The sequence below is a fragment of the Schistocerca serialis genome, chromosome 3 (assembly GCF_023864345.2).
Source record: "Schistocerca serialis cubense isolate TAMUIC-IGC-003099 chromosome 3, iqSchSeri2.2, whole genome shotgun sequence".
Taxonomy (NCBI): domain Eukaryota; kingdom Metazoa; phylum Arthropoda; class Insecta; order Orthoptera; family Acrididae; genus Schistocerca; species Schistocerca serialis.
In genome coordinates this window covers 46,021,013-46,033,760 of record NC_064640.1, presented here as the reverse complement: position 1 = coordinate 46,033,760, position 12,748 = coordinate 46,021,013, and the positions used below count along the sequence as shown (strand labels likewise).

Genomic DNA, 12,748 nt, shown 5'->3' with positions numbered 1-12,748 from the left:
TGCAGGGGCAACAGTCTGGATGATTAACTGATCTGGCCACATAACATCAGCCAGCATGGCCTTCTGTGCCCTTACTGCGAACAGCTGAAAGCAAGGGGAAAATTATAGACATTTTTCCTGATGGTACAAAGCTCTACTGTATGGTTAAATGATGATGGTATCCTCTTGTGGGAAAAAATACTCCAGAGGTATAATAGTGCCCCATTTGGATCTTCAGGCAAGGACTATATGGGAAGATGATGTCATCAGGACAAACAAAAATGGCATTCTAGGGGTCAGATAGATAGGTAGGTGGCTTAGAGAATTTAAAAAGGGAAATGGATAGGTTGAAGTTAGATATAAAGTGAATTAAGTTTGGTGGCAAGATGAACATGACTTCTAGTCAAGTGAGTACAGTCTTATAAATACAAAATCAAATAGTGATAATGCAGGAGTAGGTCTTATAATGAATAAGAAAATAGGAATGCAGGTAAGCTATTATGAAGAGCAGAGTGAATGCATTATCACAGCCATGACAGACATTAAGCCAACATCCACAACAGTAGTTCAACTTTATATGCCAACCAGCTCCACAGATGAATAAGAGATTGAAAGAACATATGGTGAGGGAAAAGAAATTATTCAGATAGTTAAGGAAGATGAAAATTTAATTGTGATGGGGGACTGGAATTCAATAGGAGGAAAAGAAAGGGAAGGAAAATTAGCAGAATAGTATTAACTGGAGTAAACAAATGACGAAGGATTGCACCTGGCAGAATTTTGCACAGTGTGTAATTTAATCATTCCTAACAATTGGTTTAAGAATCATGACAGAAGATTATGTATGTAGAAGAGACTTGGGAACACTGCCACATTGCAGATTGAGGGGGGGGGGGGGGGGAGAATTAGTTTTTAACATCCTGTCAACAACAAGGTCAAGAGACAGATGCAGATTTAGTATATAATGCTGAGGCAGAGACATTGGAACCCAGTTTTAAGCCTTAAGACATTTCCAGGGGCAAATCGTAATTTATTGCTTATTAACTGTAGATAAAAGCTGTATAAATTGCAAAAAGTTAGGAAATTAACAAGTCAGGAAGAGAAGACAAGAGAACAAGCTGAAAGAGCCACAGGTTGTTGACAGTTTTAAAGGGAGCATTAGGCAACAACTGATTGCAAGAGGGGAAAGGAATACAGCAGAAAAGAGAAGCAACTGTATGAATATCAAGGGCTCCAATGGTAAACCAGTACTAAGTGAAGAAGGAAAGTTGAAAGGTGAGTGGAATATATGGATGGGCTATACAAGACAAATGAACTTCAAAGTAGTGTTATAGAAAGGGAAGAGGAAGTAGATGAAAATGAGATTGAAGATATGATTTTGTGAAGAGATTTTGACAGAGCACTGATGGACTTAAGTCAAAACAATGCCCCTGGAGTTGACTACATTCTCTTAGAAAATTTAAATCCTTGGGAGAGCAAGCCTTGACAAAGCTATTCCACCAATTGTAGAAGATGCATGAGACAGGGACCGAGCGAGGTGGCGCAGTGGTTACACACTGGACTCGCATTCGGAAGGACGACGGTTCAATCCCGCGTCCGGCCATCCTGATTTAGGTTTTCCGTGATTTCCCTAAATCGCTCCAGGCAAATGCCGGGATGGTTCCTCTGAAAGGGCACGGCCGACTTCCTTCCCCATCCTTCCCTAATCCGATGAGACCGATGACCACGCTGTCTGGTCTCCTTCCCCAACCCAACCAACCATGAGACAGGGGAAATACTCTCAGACTTCAAGAAGACTGTAATAATTCTAATTTCAAAGGAAGCATGTGCTGACAGGCATGAAAATTACTGAACTGTCAGTTTAAGAAGTTATGGTTGTAAAATACTGACATGAATTATTTACCAAAGAATGGAAAAATTGATAGAAACCAGCCTCAGGGAAGATCACTTTGGGGTCCGGAGAAATGTAGGAAAATGTGAAGTGATAAGTGATACTTACCCTGGAAGATATACAGGGTGTGCATAAAGTCCAGGAATACTTTCAATTATTTACTGCACAAGTACCAAACATTGTACAGATATCATACATATGTCATTTTGGGGAGGGGAGAGGGGTGGTTGAGGGAGGTTTAAAGGGTAAGGCAGGTCACTCAGACCTGAGGACAAGAGGGGCCACCTTTTCTGAGGATGAATATCATGTTATTCATCACATATATCTTTTATTTATTCTGTCTCACTATTTCCTTCATTTTAATTTTATTTTTTCATACTCATTCTCTCAGCTTCCCTCCTGCCCCCTCCCCCTTTTTTTCTCTAGTACTTACAAATCACTATTCATTCCTTGTCTTCTTAATCCATTTTTTACTTACCACGCAGTTGTAGTCATGTCTGGAGTGAAGCTGGCACAATGCACAGTGCTGACTAATTTACTCTCTTTCATCCCTTTGATAACACCCTCCCTTCTGCCCTCCTCTTCAATCATATTTCCCCTCCTCCTCAGAACAAGTAGGTTTCACTTGTCTTCAGGGAGTGACATGCTCTTTCTTTTTAACCTACCTACCTACCACCGTCCCTCCCACTCTCCTTCACCCTCCCCCCCCCCCCCTCCCCATCTCTCTCTCTCTTCCCCCCCCCCCCTCTCCCTCTTTCTCCCCTTCTGGTGGACGAAACTATTAGTTCCAAAAGCTAGGATAGTATTGTGTATTTTTATATTTGCCTATTGAGAGTATTGATATCTTCTTCCTAAAGATAAGTACAAGCCATTAATGCTGCTTCATAATTTCAGTTTTCTTAAGTTTTATATAAAACTGGTGTGAAACAAATGAACAGAATAAAGGCTCTTTGTTTTTTTTAGATTAATAGTAAACTTGTTTGAAAATATGTATAAAAACGTGTTTATCCAACATATCAAAATCAACAACACAGCCTACTAATCTAGACTTAAACAAGACGAAAATACTGTACGCATGAATTACTTAATATTTTAGCAATTATTCCCTTTTTCAATTAAGATGATATGTACGATATAGTTTTGTAACTGATCTATGGATGACTAAACAATTAAACTAACTAGCTAAATATTTAATCTCAAGGCAACCATACAGAGTGACAAAGTTGATGCTTTAAATTGCAGCTAAGCTATGTTAACTTGCAGCTGTGACTGATGTAAATTTTTGACTGAAATGTTATTTTCAGAGTAATTATTTTTCCACCATCCAGAATATATTTACTTATTAAATTTTCATGACTCTGGTTCACTGTTATGTAAATTCTTTTTCAAATATATCATTGTCACCTCTGACCCAAAACAACGTTTATTCATAAAATGCAATTTCACCCGTGTGTGTGTGTGTGTGTGTGTGTGTGTGTGTGTGTGTGTGTGTGTTAGTCCATGGAATATGCTCAGGTGGCCGAGGCAGTCAAGATGCCCACTCATGTCAAGCGGAAGATCTGGGTTTGAGTCCCGAACTGGCACAAATTTTCATTGTCACCAATGCACAGTGCATCCAAAGTTTATCCATATTCGCAAATGCAAATATGAGATTGTATTTCATATGGTTATAGACTGCTGCAGTGCCTGTTCCTTCAGACATGCATGGATATTCTGAAGGGCATTACGAAGTACACTGCAACAGCACAGGCACTGCAATTTGGTATTAGTAAAAAAGTGGTTAGAATTCAAAGGTGCACACATTTTTCTTCTGAAATGAAGCACATTCAATAAATTAGGTACTTCCAGTGGTATATGACAATAATGACTTGTATACTTTATTATAAATATTTTCTACAAATCAGTAAAAGATATTAGTTTTTAGTGCAAAAACAGGCAATGAGGTAGCCTAATAATCTGACTAGGACCAAACAACAAAGGCATAAAAGTCAACTGTCTAGCCTTTGCAGATGATATGGTTCTACTACTGGAGAGCTGTGAAGAAGCCACAGAAAAGACTCTCAAACCACAAAAAAGAGCAGAAAAAATAGGTGTCAATAATCTCCTTCGAAAAGGCCAAGATAATGACAAACATAAAAATCCATCAAAAGGTTGTCAAAGAACTCAAATATTTTGGAGACTGTATCAGCTGAAATGTCCTCAAGAAAAAGGCAATGGCATATAGAAGAAGTAAAGTTTAACTGGCCTTCCACACTCACCAAAAACACATAACAAAAGTTCACTCTAAAGGAATGCAAAAATTAGACATTACAAAATACTTATCAAACAGAAAGCTCTTTATGCAGCTGAAACACTGACCATCACCAATTAGGCCAAGCTGAAAGGCTGGAGAGCAAAAAGGGGTGACATTAATAAAAATCCTTGATCCAAAATTCCACAACAAACTAATTCACAACAGAAATGAAACATTTTACCAAACTACCAAAAAATTCTCAGACACAACGAGGGAAAGAAGAAATGATTTTTAGGAACACATTTTCAGAATGAACCAAAATAGATTAACAGAAATTTTTTTTGGACATTTTCACAACAAAAAACCCAACTAAATTTGTTTAAGAAAATGAAAGAGGACTTAAGAGAACTCCAAACCACATACAATATGATCATAGAATAATATTTCTTTGTGTAAGTGGCATTACTGTCATCAAATTCAAGATTTACGATGTGAAAAATGTAACATTTATCACTTCAATGTTACTTTAGTTGACAACTGTATTAAACGAATGGACTGATGATAAAATGCATGTTAAAAGACAAAATTTTCTTGCTAGTCTTTCAATTGTATAAAAAAATTCAACAAGGAAAACTCTAAAATTAATCAAGTCTTTGAATGGTATAAAAAAGTCCAAGGAAAACTCGAAAATTAATTATTGTGCATAGAGGTAGCAACAGTGTTTGGATGGAAAGTGTTCATATGATTTTTGTACCTAAAAAAGATTGACATTATCATGAAGAATATTTAAGTTCTGCCTACACTGCAGTCCACTAGCATTACAATTATGGAGAATTGTTTCATATCATATATTCAAGTTTGAATCCAGATTGCAAAAAAAAAAAAGTTTTGAAAAACCAAGCCATTCTAAAAATGGATGTACAATAGGGAGCCAATGTCTAGCCTGCTACAATTAACCTTAAATTACTTAAACAAGTTAATCATAATCTTGTAGACTATTACATTGTTGTTGAAATGGCAAAGGCTACAGGTCAAACTGTCATTAAGTTGCTGCTGCAGCACTGGAAGTTGAACCTTATACAGCTTAACTGAACCAGTGTAAGAGGATGTAATGCTAAAAACAGTAACACATTCAAGCAATCAGCACATCACGATATCTGATCCCAATCTTTATACGACCATGGTCAAAGAGGTTTCTTGCAAAAACAAATCTAACACATTTCTGTCAAGGGTGGTTTTCCTATGTTTCAGGTTTTGCTTAGTCTGGCATGTCTGAAATTGTAGCTTTCTCGTTTATTGTAGGGTCGTTAATACCTCCTCTATCTGTTGCACCAAGACGGGGGCACGTACATACACACAACTGTAAAATGAGGTTCTCTCTGAATTTTCCAGCTACTTTTGCTGATTTGTTTGGTGGTAGTTATTATTTTTATTAGTTAATCTTACCCAAATAATTTTGCAGAAAGACTCAGTTTCTACCTAAGCAGATTTCAAGTTTCTTGGCTATTGCTATGACTATGCCACTTATTTTCTGAGTAGCCAATTATGATGGGCCTATCTATTTCTGGTCTTGGCTAACTTAGCCACTTTCTTGCAAATGTTTTTACAGTTGAACATTAACATCATCATACAGTAATCTTTGCAGGCCCTCTTACGTGAGCCATTTTTGAGGACCCTCCAACATTCAACCCTACAAATAAAGTCTAAGATGCACAACTGAGGTTGTCACAGTATTAGCTTTTTCTGTTTTCAGGATTTCATTCAGCACAAAATCCGAACACACAGCTCAGAGAAACGCATCAGATTGTGAATTTCATCAAGCAACAAAGGCAAATCTGACCACATCTGAATTTCTCTGCCTGTCACTGAAACAAATCAAATTTGTATACTTTTTCAGTTACAGATTATAGTTTTTATTTCCTTTTCTCATATATCAGATTATTAATTTTGGTCAGAAATGATCATCTTCAGACCCAATTACACAGTTTGCTAATCATAGTGACTCAGCATATGTGAAAATCGTACAGTCATAAAAATGAGCAAAACAAGTTTCATCATATTTACACAAAATTTTAAGTACAGAGTCCACAACTGTGCCATGTGTGCCGACTCTACGAAGAAACTTATTAGATCAGCAGATTTAATATACCACACCACACAAACATCTACTAGTAACATCAGCTAAGAAGGTAGATCATTAGTCATGGCGCATTTTGATGGAGAATTTTGGCACATTGTCTTACTGACTAAGTGACCACAAACAGGAACAATTATCTTTGTTCAGAACTGAATATGGAAGCAACAGAATATGGGGAAAAAAAGCAGAACAAAGGGCTTAATCACAATGAAGTTTCTGATCACGCTGCCACAAAGACTTCCCCAAGAAACTAACAGTGTCACTTGTGGCATGACACAGTTTGTCGGCAAATGTGTGCACAGGATGCTATAAAATGGAATTTGTGTGTCCCAATCTCCTCTTGGGTCTTGATTATGGATCACCACTGGTAATATTATTTCTTTATGTCGCTATTTTAATTTATGAATTCTTACATTATTACTTTCCTTGTGAACCAAAGAATTAAAAATCTTTAATTGAATGTAAAAAAGACAAAAAGAACATGGTACCGTTCCTCAATTCTAACAGTAAATGGACAGCTTTGCTCAACAACCAAAACATTTACCAAATCATTAATTGCTTTCTCATAATATATGGTCCATCATCATCCAAAAATCTTGAAAACAAGAAGAAACAAATTTAAAGTTTTGATGCTGTGGGTGTCACGTTACAGCTATCTGTTGATAATTTTCAGAGGCTCAAAAACTTGAATGCACTACTCAATGCTCCTTTGTAACAAACAATGAGTTTCATCGATATAGTCTATAAAATTGACGTGTCTTGCATTCCAAGCTCAACAATGTCTGCTTTTCCTTGGAGTAAAAGGTTATCATACATTTCTGAAAACAACTGTTCTCACTTCACCCCCCCCCCCCCAAAAAAATCCCTCCTCCCCCCATCCCATCCCTTCTATGCTTAGAGATTGCATACAGGGGAGGGGACTGTAGGGAAGTGAAGGAAAGCCGAACAAATACATCCCTTATTAATATTATTAATAAATTCATTGAACAAGTCTGTGATCTATATTTAAAAAAGGATGATGCAGCACTTTAGAAAAAATATTTACTGCATGATGACACCAAACTTTGTTTCATAAGTTGTACATTTTGAACTAAACACCAAGGCCAAAAGTTGTGAAATACACCGCTCAAAAGAATAAGGGGACCATGACTCCGGTATCTGCTAAACTCCACTGAGCAATAACTGAGGAATGGGTATCTTAGCAAATTATACCTTTATCTTTATCAAATTAATTACATAAAAAAAATCATTACATCATCATTCATTTACATAACAAGAACTGAAATGTCCAACAGGTGTCAAAAACAAAGTGGAAACAATCATTTTTCCCATCATACTGGGTGCTTTTCAATTGGATTTTGAGAGCTCCAATAATGTGTATGCCCTCTCTGAACATTTATCACCACCCGACACCCACATGGCATGCTCCATGTGAGCCACACTGTAGTATTCATCCTCACTCTTCAACAAGAGCCCTTGAGAGATCTTTGAGAGGTTGTGGTGGAACATGACTGCCACAGACATGTCTGATACCATGTCCCACACTTGCTTCATGGGATTTAGGTCGAAAGAGGAGAGGAGGAGGAGATTAGTGTTTAACGTCCCGTCGACAATGAGGTCATTAGAGACGGAGCGCAAGCTCGGGTGAGGGAAGGATGGGGAAAGAAATCGGCCGTGCCCTTTCAAAGGAACCATCCCGGCATTTGCCTGAAGCGATTTAGGGAAATCATGGAAAACCTAAATCAGGATGGTCGGAGACAGGATTGAACCGTCGTCCTCCCGAATGCGAGTCCAGTTAGGTCGAAAGACATCCCTGAAAATGCCCACCACAAGGGCCCTGGAATTATCGTGCATGAGACTGAATTCAGAGCTACCACCATAAGCAGCAGCCACCAAATAATCCAAGAGGATCTGTTGCATGTACTGCCTCGTTTTAAGGTGACCATGGACAACAAAAAGATCTGTACGGCTGTCAACACTGATGCCTCCCCATACCATGTGAACATTTATCACCACCCGACACCCACATGGCATGCTCCATGTGAGCCACACTGTCGTATTCATCCTCATTCTTCAACAAGAGCCCTTGAGAGATCTTTGAGAGGTTGTGGTGGAACATGACTGCCACAGACATGTCTGATACCATGTCCCACACATGCGTGATGGTATTTAGGTCGAAAGACATCCCTGGAAATGTCCACCACAAGGGCCCTGGCATTATCGTGCATGAGACTGAATTCAGAGCTACAACCATAAGCAGGAGCCACCATATAATCCAAGAGGAACTGTTGGATGTACTGCCTCGTTTTAAGGTGACCATGGACAACAAAAAGATCTGTATGGCTGTCAACACTGATGCCTCCCCATACCATCACATAATTTTGGCCGAATTTGTTGATTTCTTCGACAACATTTGGCAGGTACCACCCACCACAACACCACCACAGGATCACCACACATGAACGAGGCCATCACCTTGCATCAGATAATATTTGAACTCATCTGTGAATAACATTTTCAATTGACATGGGAATAGCAGAACTGAAGATGAGCTGCGAGATGATGTAGTATCAAGCAGGGTACTCCAACAGGACATCAGGGTCATAAGGTCATTCCTCATAACCTGTTCCTTACAATCTGATTGGACACAGCAGCTCCAGTGACACTTCTGAGAGCGTCTTCCAATGCTCTGGCAGGAGCCATACGATGCCTCAGTGCAGAGATGACCAGGTATTGGTCTTTGCATGGGGCTGTAATCTGTTGGTGACATTGTCCAACTTACCTTCTGCACTGACCTGTCTCCCTGTAGTGTGGGTGACAGATGGTGAGACACTGGCTCTTCCGCAACACAAAGAAAAGTCCATCCTTATTGGATCAAACAGACTGCCCTTGTAACTTTCACTGCATTATGATGTTGCAGTACATGTGCTTGATCAAATAACGACCACAAATGACAACTGCTGTCTGGGTATCTCACTAGAGAACATTGGGACACTGGTGCTACCTTCCCCCTGAGGGGTCACCTGATACCGTAAAGCATAACACAGCTGATAAATGGCAAATGACTTTGGCTGTTACATACATTGAAAGAGAAGATCTCCGACTACTCAAAATGACCTCTAGTACTGCCTGTTTCAAAACAGATTCAACATAACAATGATACACATGTTCCATATACATATTCTCGTGATTCTTTTGAGCAGTGTAATATAATAAAGAAGTACGCACTAAGCAATTTTGACAGTATTATTCATAATGCTTATCTGCCTTCATTCAGAGCACACACTGTATTCCTTGCTGCCCTCCCTCTTCTTACACTATGCAGATATGCCCCTTAACCAAGACAATCACTTATATGCCACCTAGGATGTTCTGTCATTCCAACCAAACTCCTAGATGAGGTAGTCTTAAATGTGCGCAGTGAAATTACATACCTTTTCCTTCAGGCTGAGCAGGTTTGAAGCTAACATTTTCAGCTTTTGCTTGAAGCTTTGTTTGAACATTTTCAGCTCCCTCCTTCATTTTTGCCAATATGCCTGTGGAAGTTCACAAACATTTTTTCACCACATTCTGTAATGTACTAAGCATAAGTACAAAACATATATAAATAAAACAATTGAGTCCAATTAAGTATGTATCCTAATGTTCTTAATTAGTTTCAGAATCAAATGTAACAGTGTGCAAATAACAGAAAGACAATACTATTTACACAAATATCACCTGGAAGGTCCTGGTGGAATGTAATAATTTATGGAGTAAAGGTAACAATTCAGTAAATGGTAGAGGTGTTTACTCATCAAAAGGCTAATAAACAAAACAAAACTGATCTGGGCATCATACTCAAAAGCACTGTTTAGAGTTCACATCTTTGTTTTATTGTAAACTAGTGACCTGCCTCATCTCTGCTTGAGTAGCACTAAGTAACTATGGCTGGGTGACTTGCCTAGCATAGCGGTCATACATTACATTCATAAACCTTCCCAGTGAGTCAGTCTATCAGTGAAAACAGTATTAAAATCCCTACAGTAGTCCCTGAGATTAGCCTTTACATACAGGGGACTATAATTTATAATATATGAGGTGCTGAAACACAGTGTCACTGTACTGCAATATTTGTCTGGAGTATAGCCATGTATGGTACAAATTTAGACAATAAGCAATTTACACTAAAGAGAACAGAAGCATTTGAGATTTGGTGCTACAGAATATTAGATGGATAGATCCACTAACTAACGAGGAGATACAGAATTGAATTGGGAGAAAAAAGAAATTTACGGTACAACCTGATAAAAAGACCTTTTTTAAATAGAACATATCCTGAGGCATCAAGGAACAGACAATTTTGTACTGGGGGGGGATGGGTGTTAAAAATTATAAAGCCAAACCTAGGCATGAATACTGTAATCAGGTTCAAATGGATGGAGGTTGCAGTAATTATTTAGATATGAAGAGACTTGCACAAGACAGAGTCTATCAAACTGCTGGCACTAATGTGCATTTCGAGCAACTGTTTCAGCATCATGGTTGGCCTCTTCTTAATGCGGCTGTTAGGTGCGTTAACAAGGGGGTGGGGAGGGCGCTGATGGCAAGGGCATGGGTCACATCTCGGTGGCGGCAGTTGGGTCTATCAGTAGATTTGGTTTCACAAGACATGGCCTGCACCTCAATGGGTATGGGAAGGAGAGGCTGGCAAAGCTTACAGGTGACAGTGTAGTGGGTGACGGTGGTGGTCGGATCACTAATGGAAAAATTCCTGTAGTAGTTGGTGTTAGAGCTGCGCCTTTTTTTAGACTGAAGTCAGCTGATAGGTATACCTGTTTAAAGGAAGTCCCTCTAACTAAGGGCTCACCTTCCGAGGATGTAACGTTTCCAAGTAGAGAAGGAATTAGCATATTTCATCAAAATATAAGAGGTATTAGAGATAAAGTTAGTGAACTGCTTATAGATGTTGACTCTGAAATTATTGGTATATCTCAGCACCACTTAAATAATTTGACAATTCAGAGGCTTCCTTTACCAGCATACAGATTAGCTGGCTGTTTTTCAAGGAGCTCCTTGCTGGATGGGGGAGTGGCTATGTATGTAATAAACAGTATTCCATTTGAGTCCATAGACGTATCACGGCACTGCACTGAACAGATATTTAAATGTTGTGCAGGGGAAGTTGAATTTAGCGAACCTAAACTTCTAATTGTTGTTGTTTATAGGTCCCCTAGCTCTGACATCAGAGCATTTCTGTTCAAGCTAGAGAGGGTTCTTAATTCACTTTGTAGGAAGTACCAGAAATTAGTTATATGTGGCGACTTCAATAAAAATATTGTATATGATGGTGCAAGAAAAAGGATGTTGGCAGATTTCATAAATTCATATGATCTGATGCAGACTGTGTTTTTCCAACTAGGGTGCAGGGGAACAGTATCACAGCCATAGGCAATATTTTTATTCATTCTTCAATACTAGATGGGCATTCTGTTAGTAAAAGGGTTAATGGCCTTTCAGACCATGATGCACAAATTTTATCACTAAAAGGCTTTTGTACTCAAACAAATGTCACATTTAATTACAAACTATGCAGGAAAGTTAATCCAACAGCAATAGTGTGTTTTTTAAACCTTGTAAAGGAACAAGAGTGGCAGGATGTTTATAGTGCCAATAACATAGATGATAAATATAATGCTTTCCTTAGCACATTTCTCATGCTCTTTGAGAGTTAATTCCCATTAAAACATTCTAAACAGGGTACTAGCAATAATAGGCAGCCCGGGTGGCTGGCTAGTGGGATAAGGATATCATGTAGAACAAAGTGGGAATTATGTCAAAATGTTGGAAGTAGTCACAACCAGGCTACAGTAGCCCATTACGAACAGTACTGTAAGGTGCATAAAAATGTTATTAGGAAGGCAAAGAGTATGTGGTATGCAAATAGAATAGCTAATTCACAGAATAAAATTAAAACCATACAGTCAGTTGTGAAGGAAATGTGTGGTCAGCAGCACAAGGTCGAAGATATAAAGTCAGGTCGCAGTAAAAATATTTCTGTTACTGATAAATCAGATATATGTACAGTATTTAAAAATCATTTTCTGAGCACTGCTGGTGAATTAAATAAAAATTTAGTTTCTACAGACAATCATAACTTTCTTGGCAAATGTCTTTCTGAGGTTGATGTCCGAAATACTTCTCTGTGATACAGACAAGAGGGAGATTGAGTTAATAATTAAATCACTGAAGGCTAAGGACTCTCATGGTTATGATGGAGTGCATAGCAGAATACTAAAGTATTGTGCTGCACATATTAGCCATGTACAGGGTTATTACAAATGATTGAAGCGATTTCACAGCTCTACAATAACTTTATTATTTGAGATATTTTCACAATGCTTTGCACACACATACAAAAACTCAAAAAGTTTTTTTTAGGCATTCACAAATCTTCGATATGTGCCCCTTTAGTGATTCGGCAGACATCAAGCCGATAATCAAGTTCCTCCCACACTCGGCGTAGCAT

The 12,748-nt window shown here is 38.5% G+C and overlaps 1 protein-coding gene across 5 annotated transcripts in view; it reads right to left on the bottom strand.

Moving 5' to 3' along the window:
• Positions 1–12,748, bottom strand: part of LOC126469697 (WD repeat-containing protein 7) — a 385,995-nt gene that overhangs the window by 143,335 nt on the left and 229,912 nt on the right. For all 5 annotated transcript variants that reach the window (XM_050096866.1, XM_050096868.1, XM_050096869.1 and 2 more), the window contains one exon: positions 9,675–9,776. In XM_050096866.1, coding sequence (XP_049952823.1) covers positions 9,675–9,776 — 102 coding nt within the window. The remainder of the gene's footprint in view (positions 1–9,674; positions 9,777–12,748) is intronic.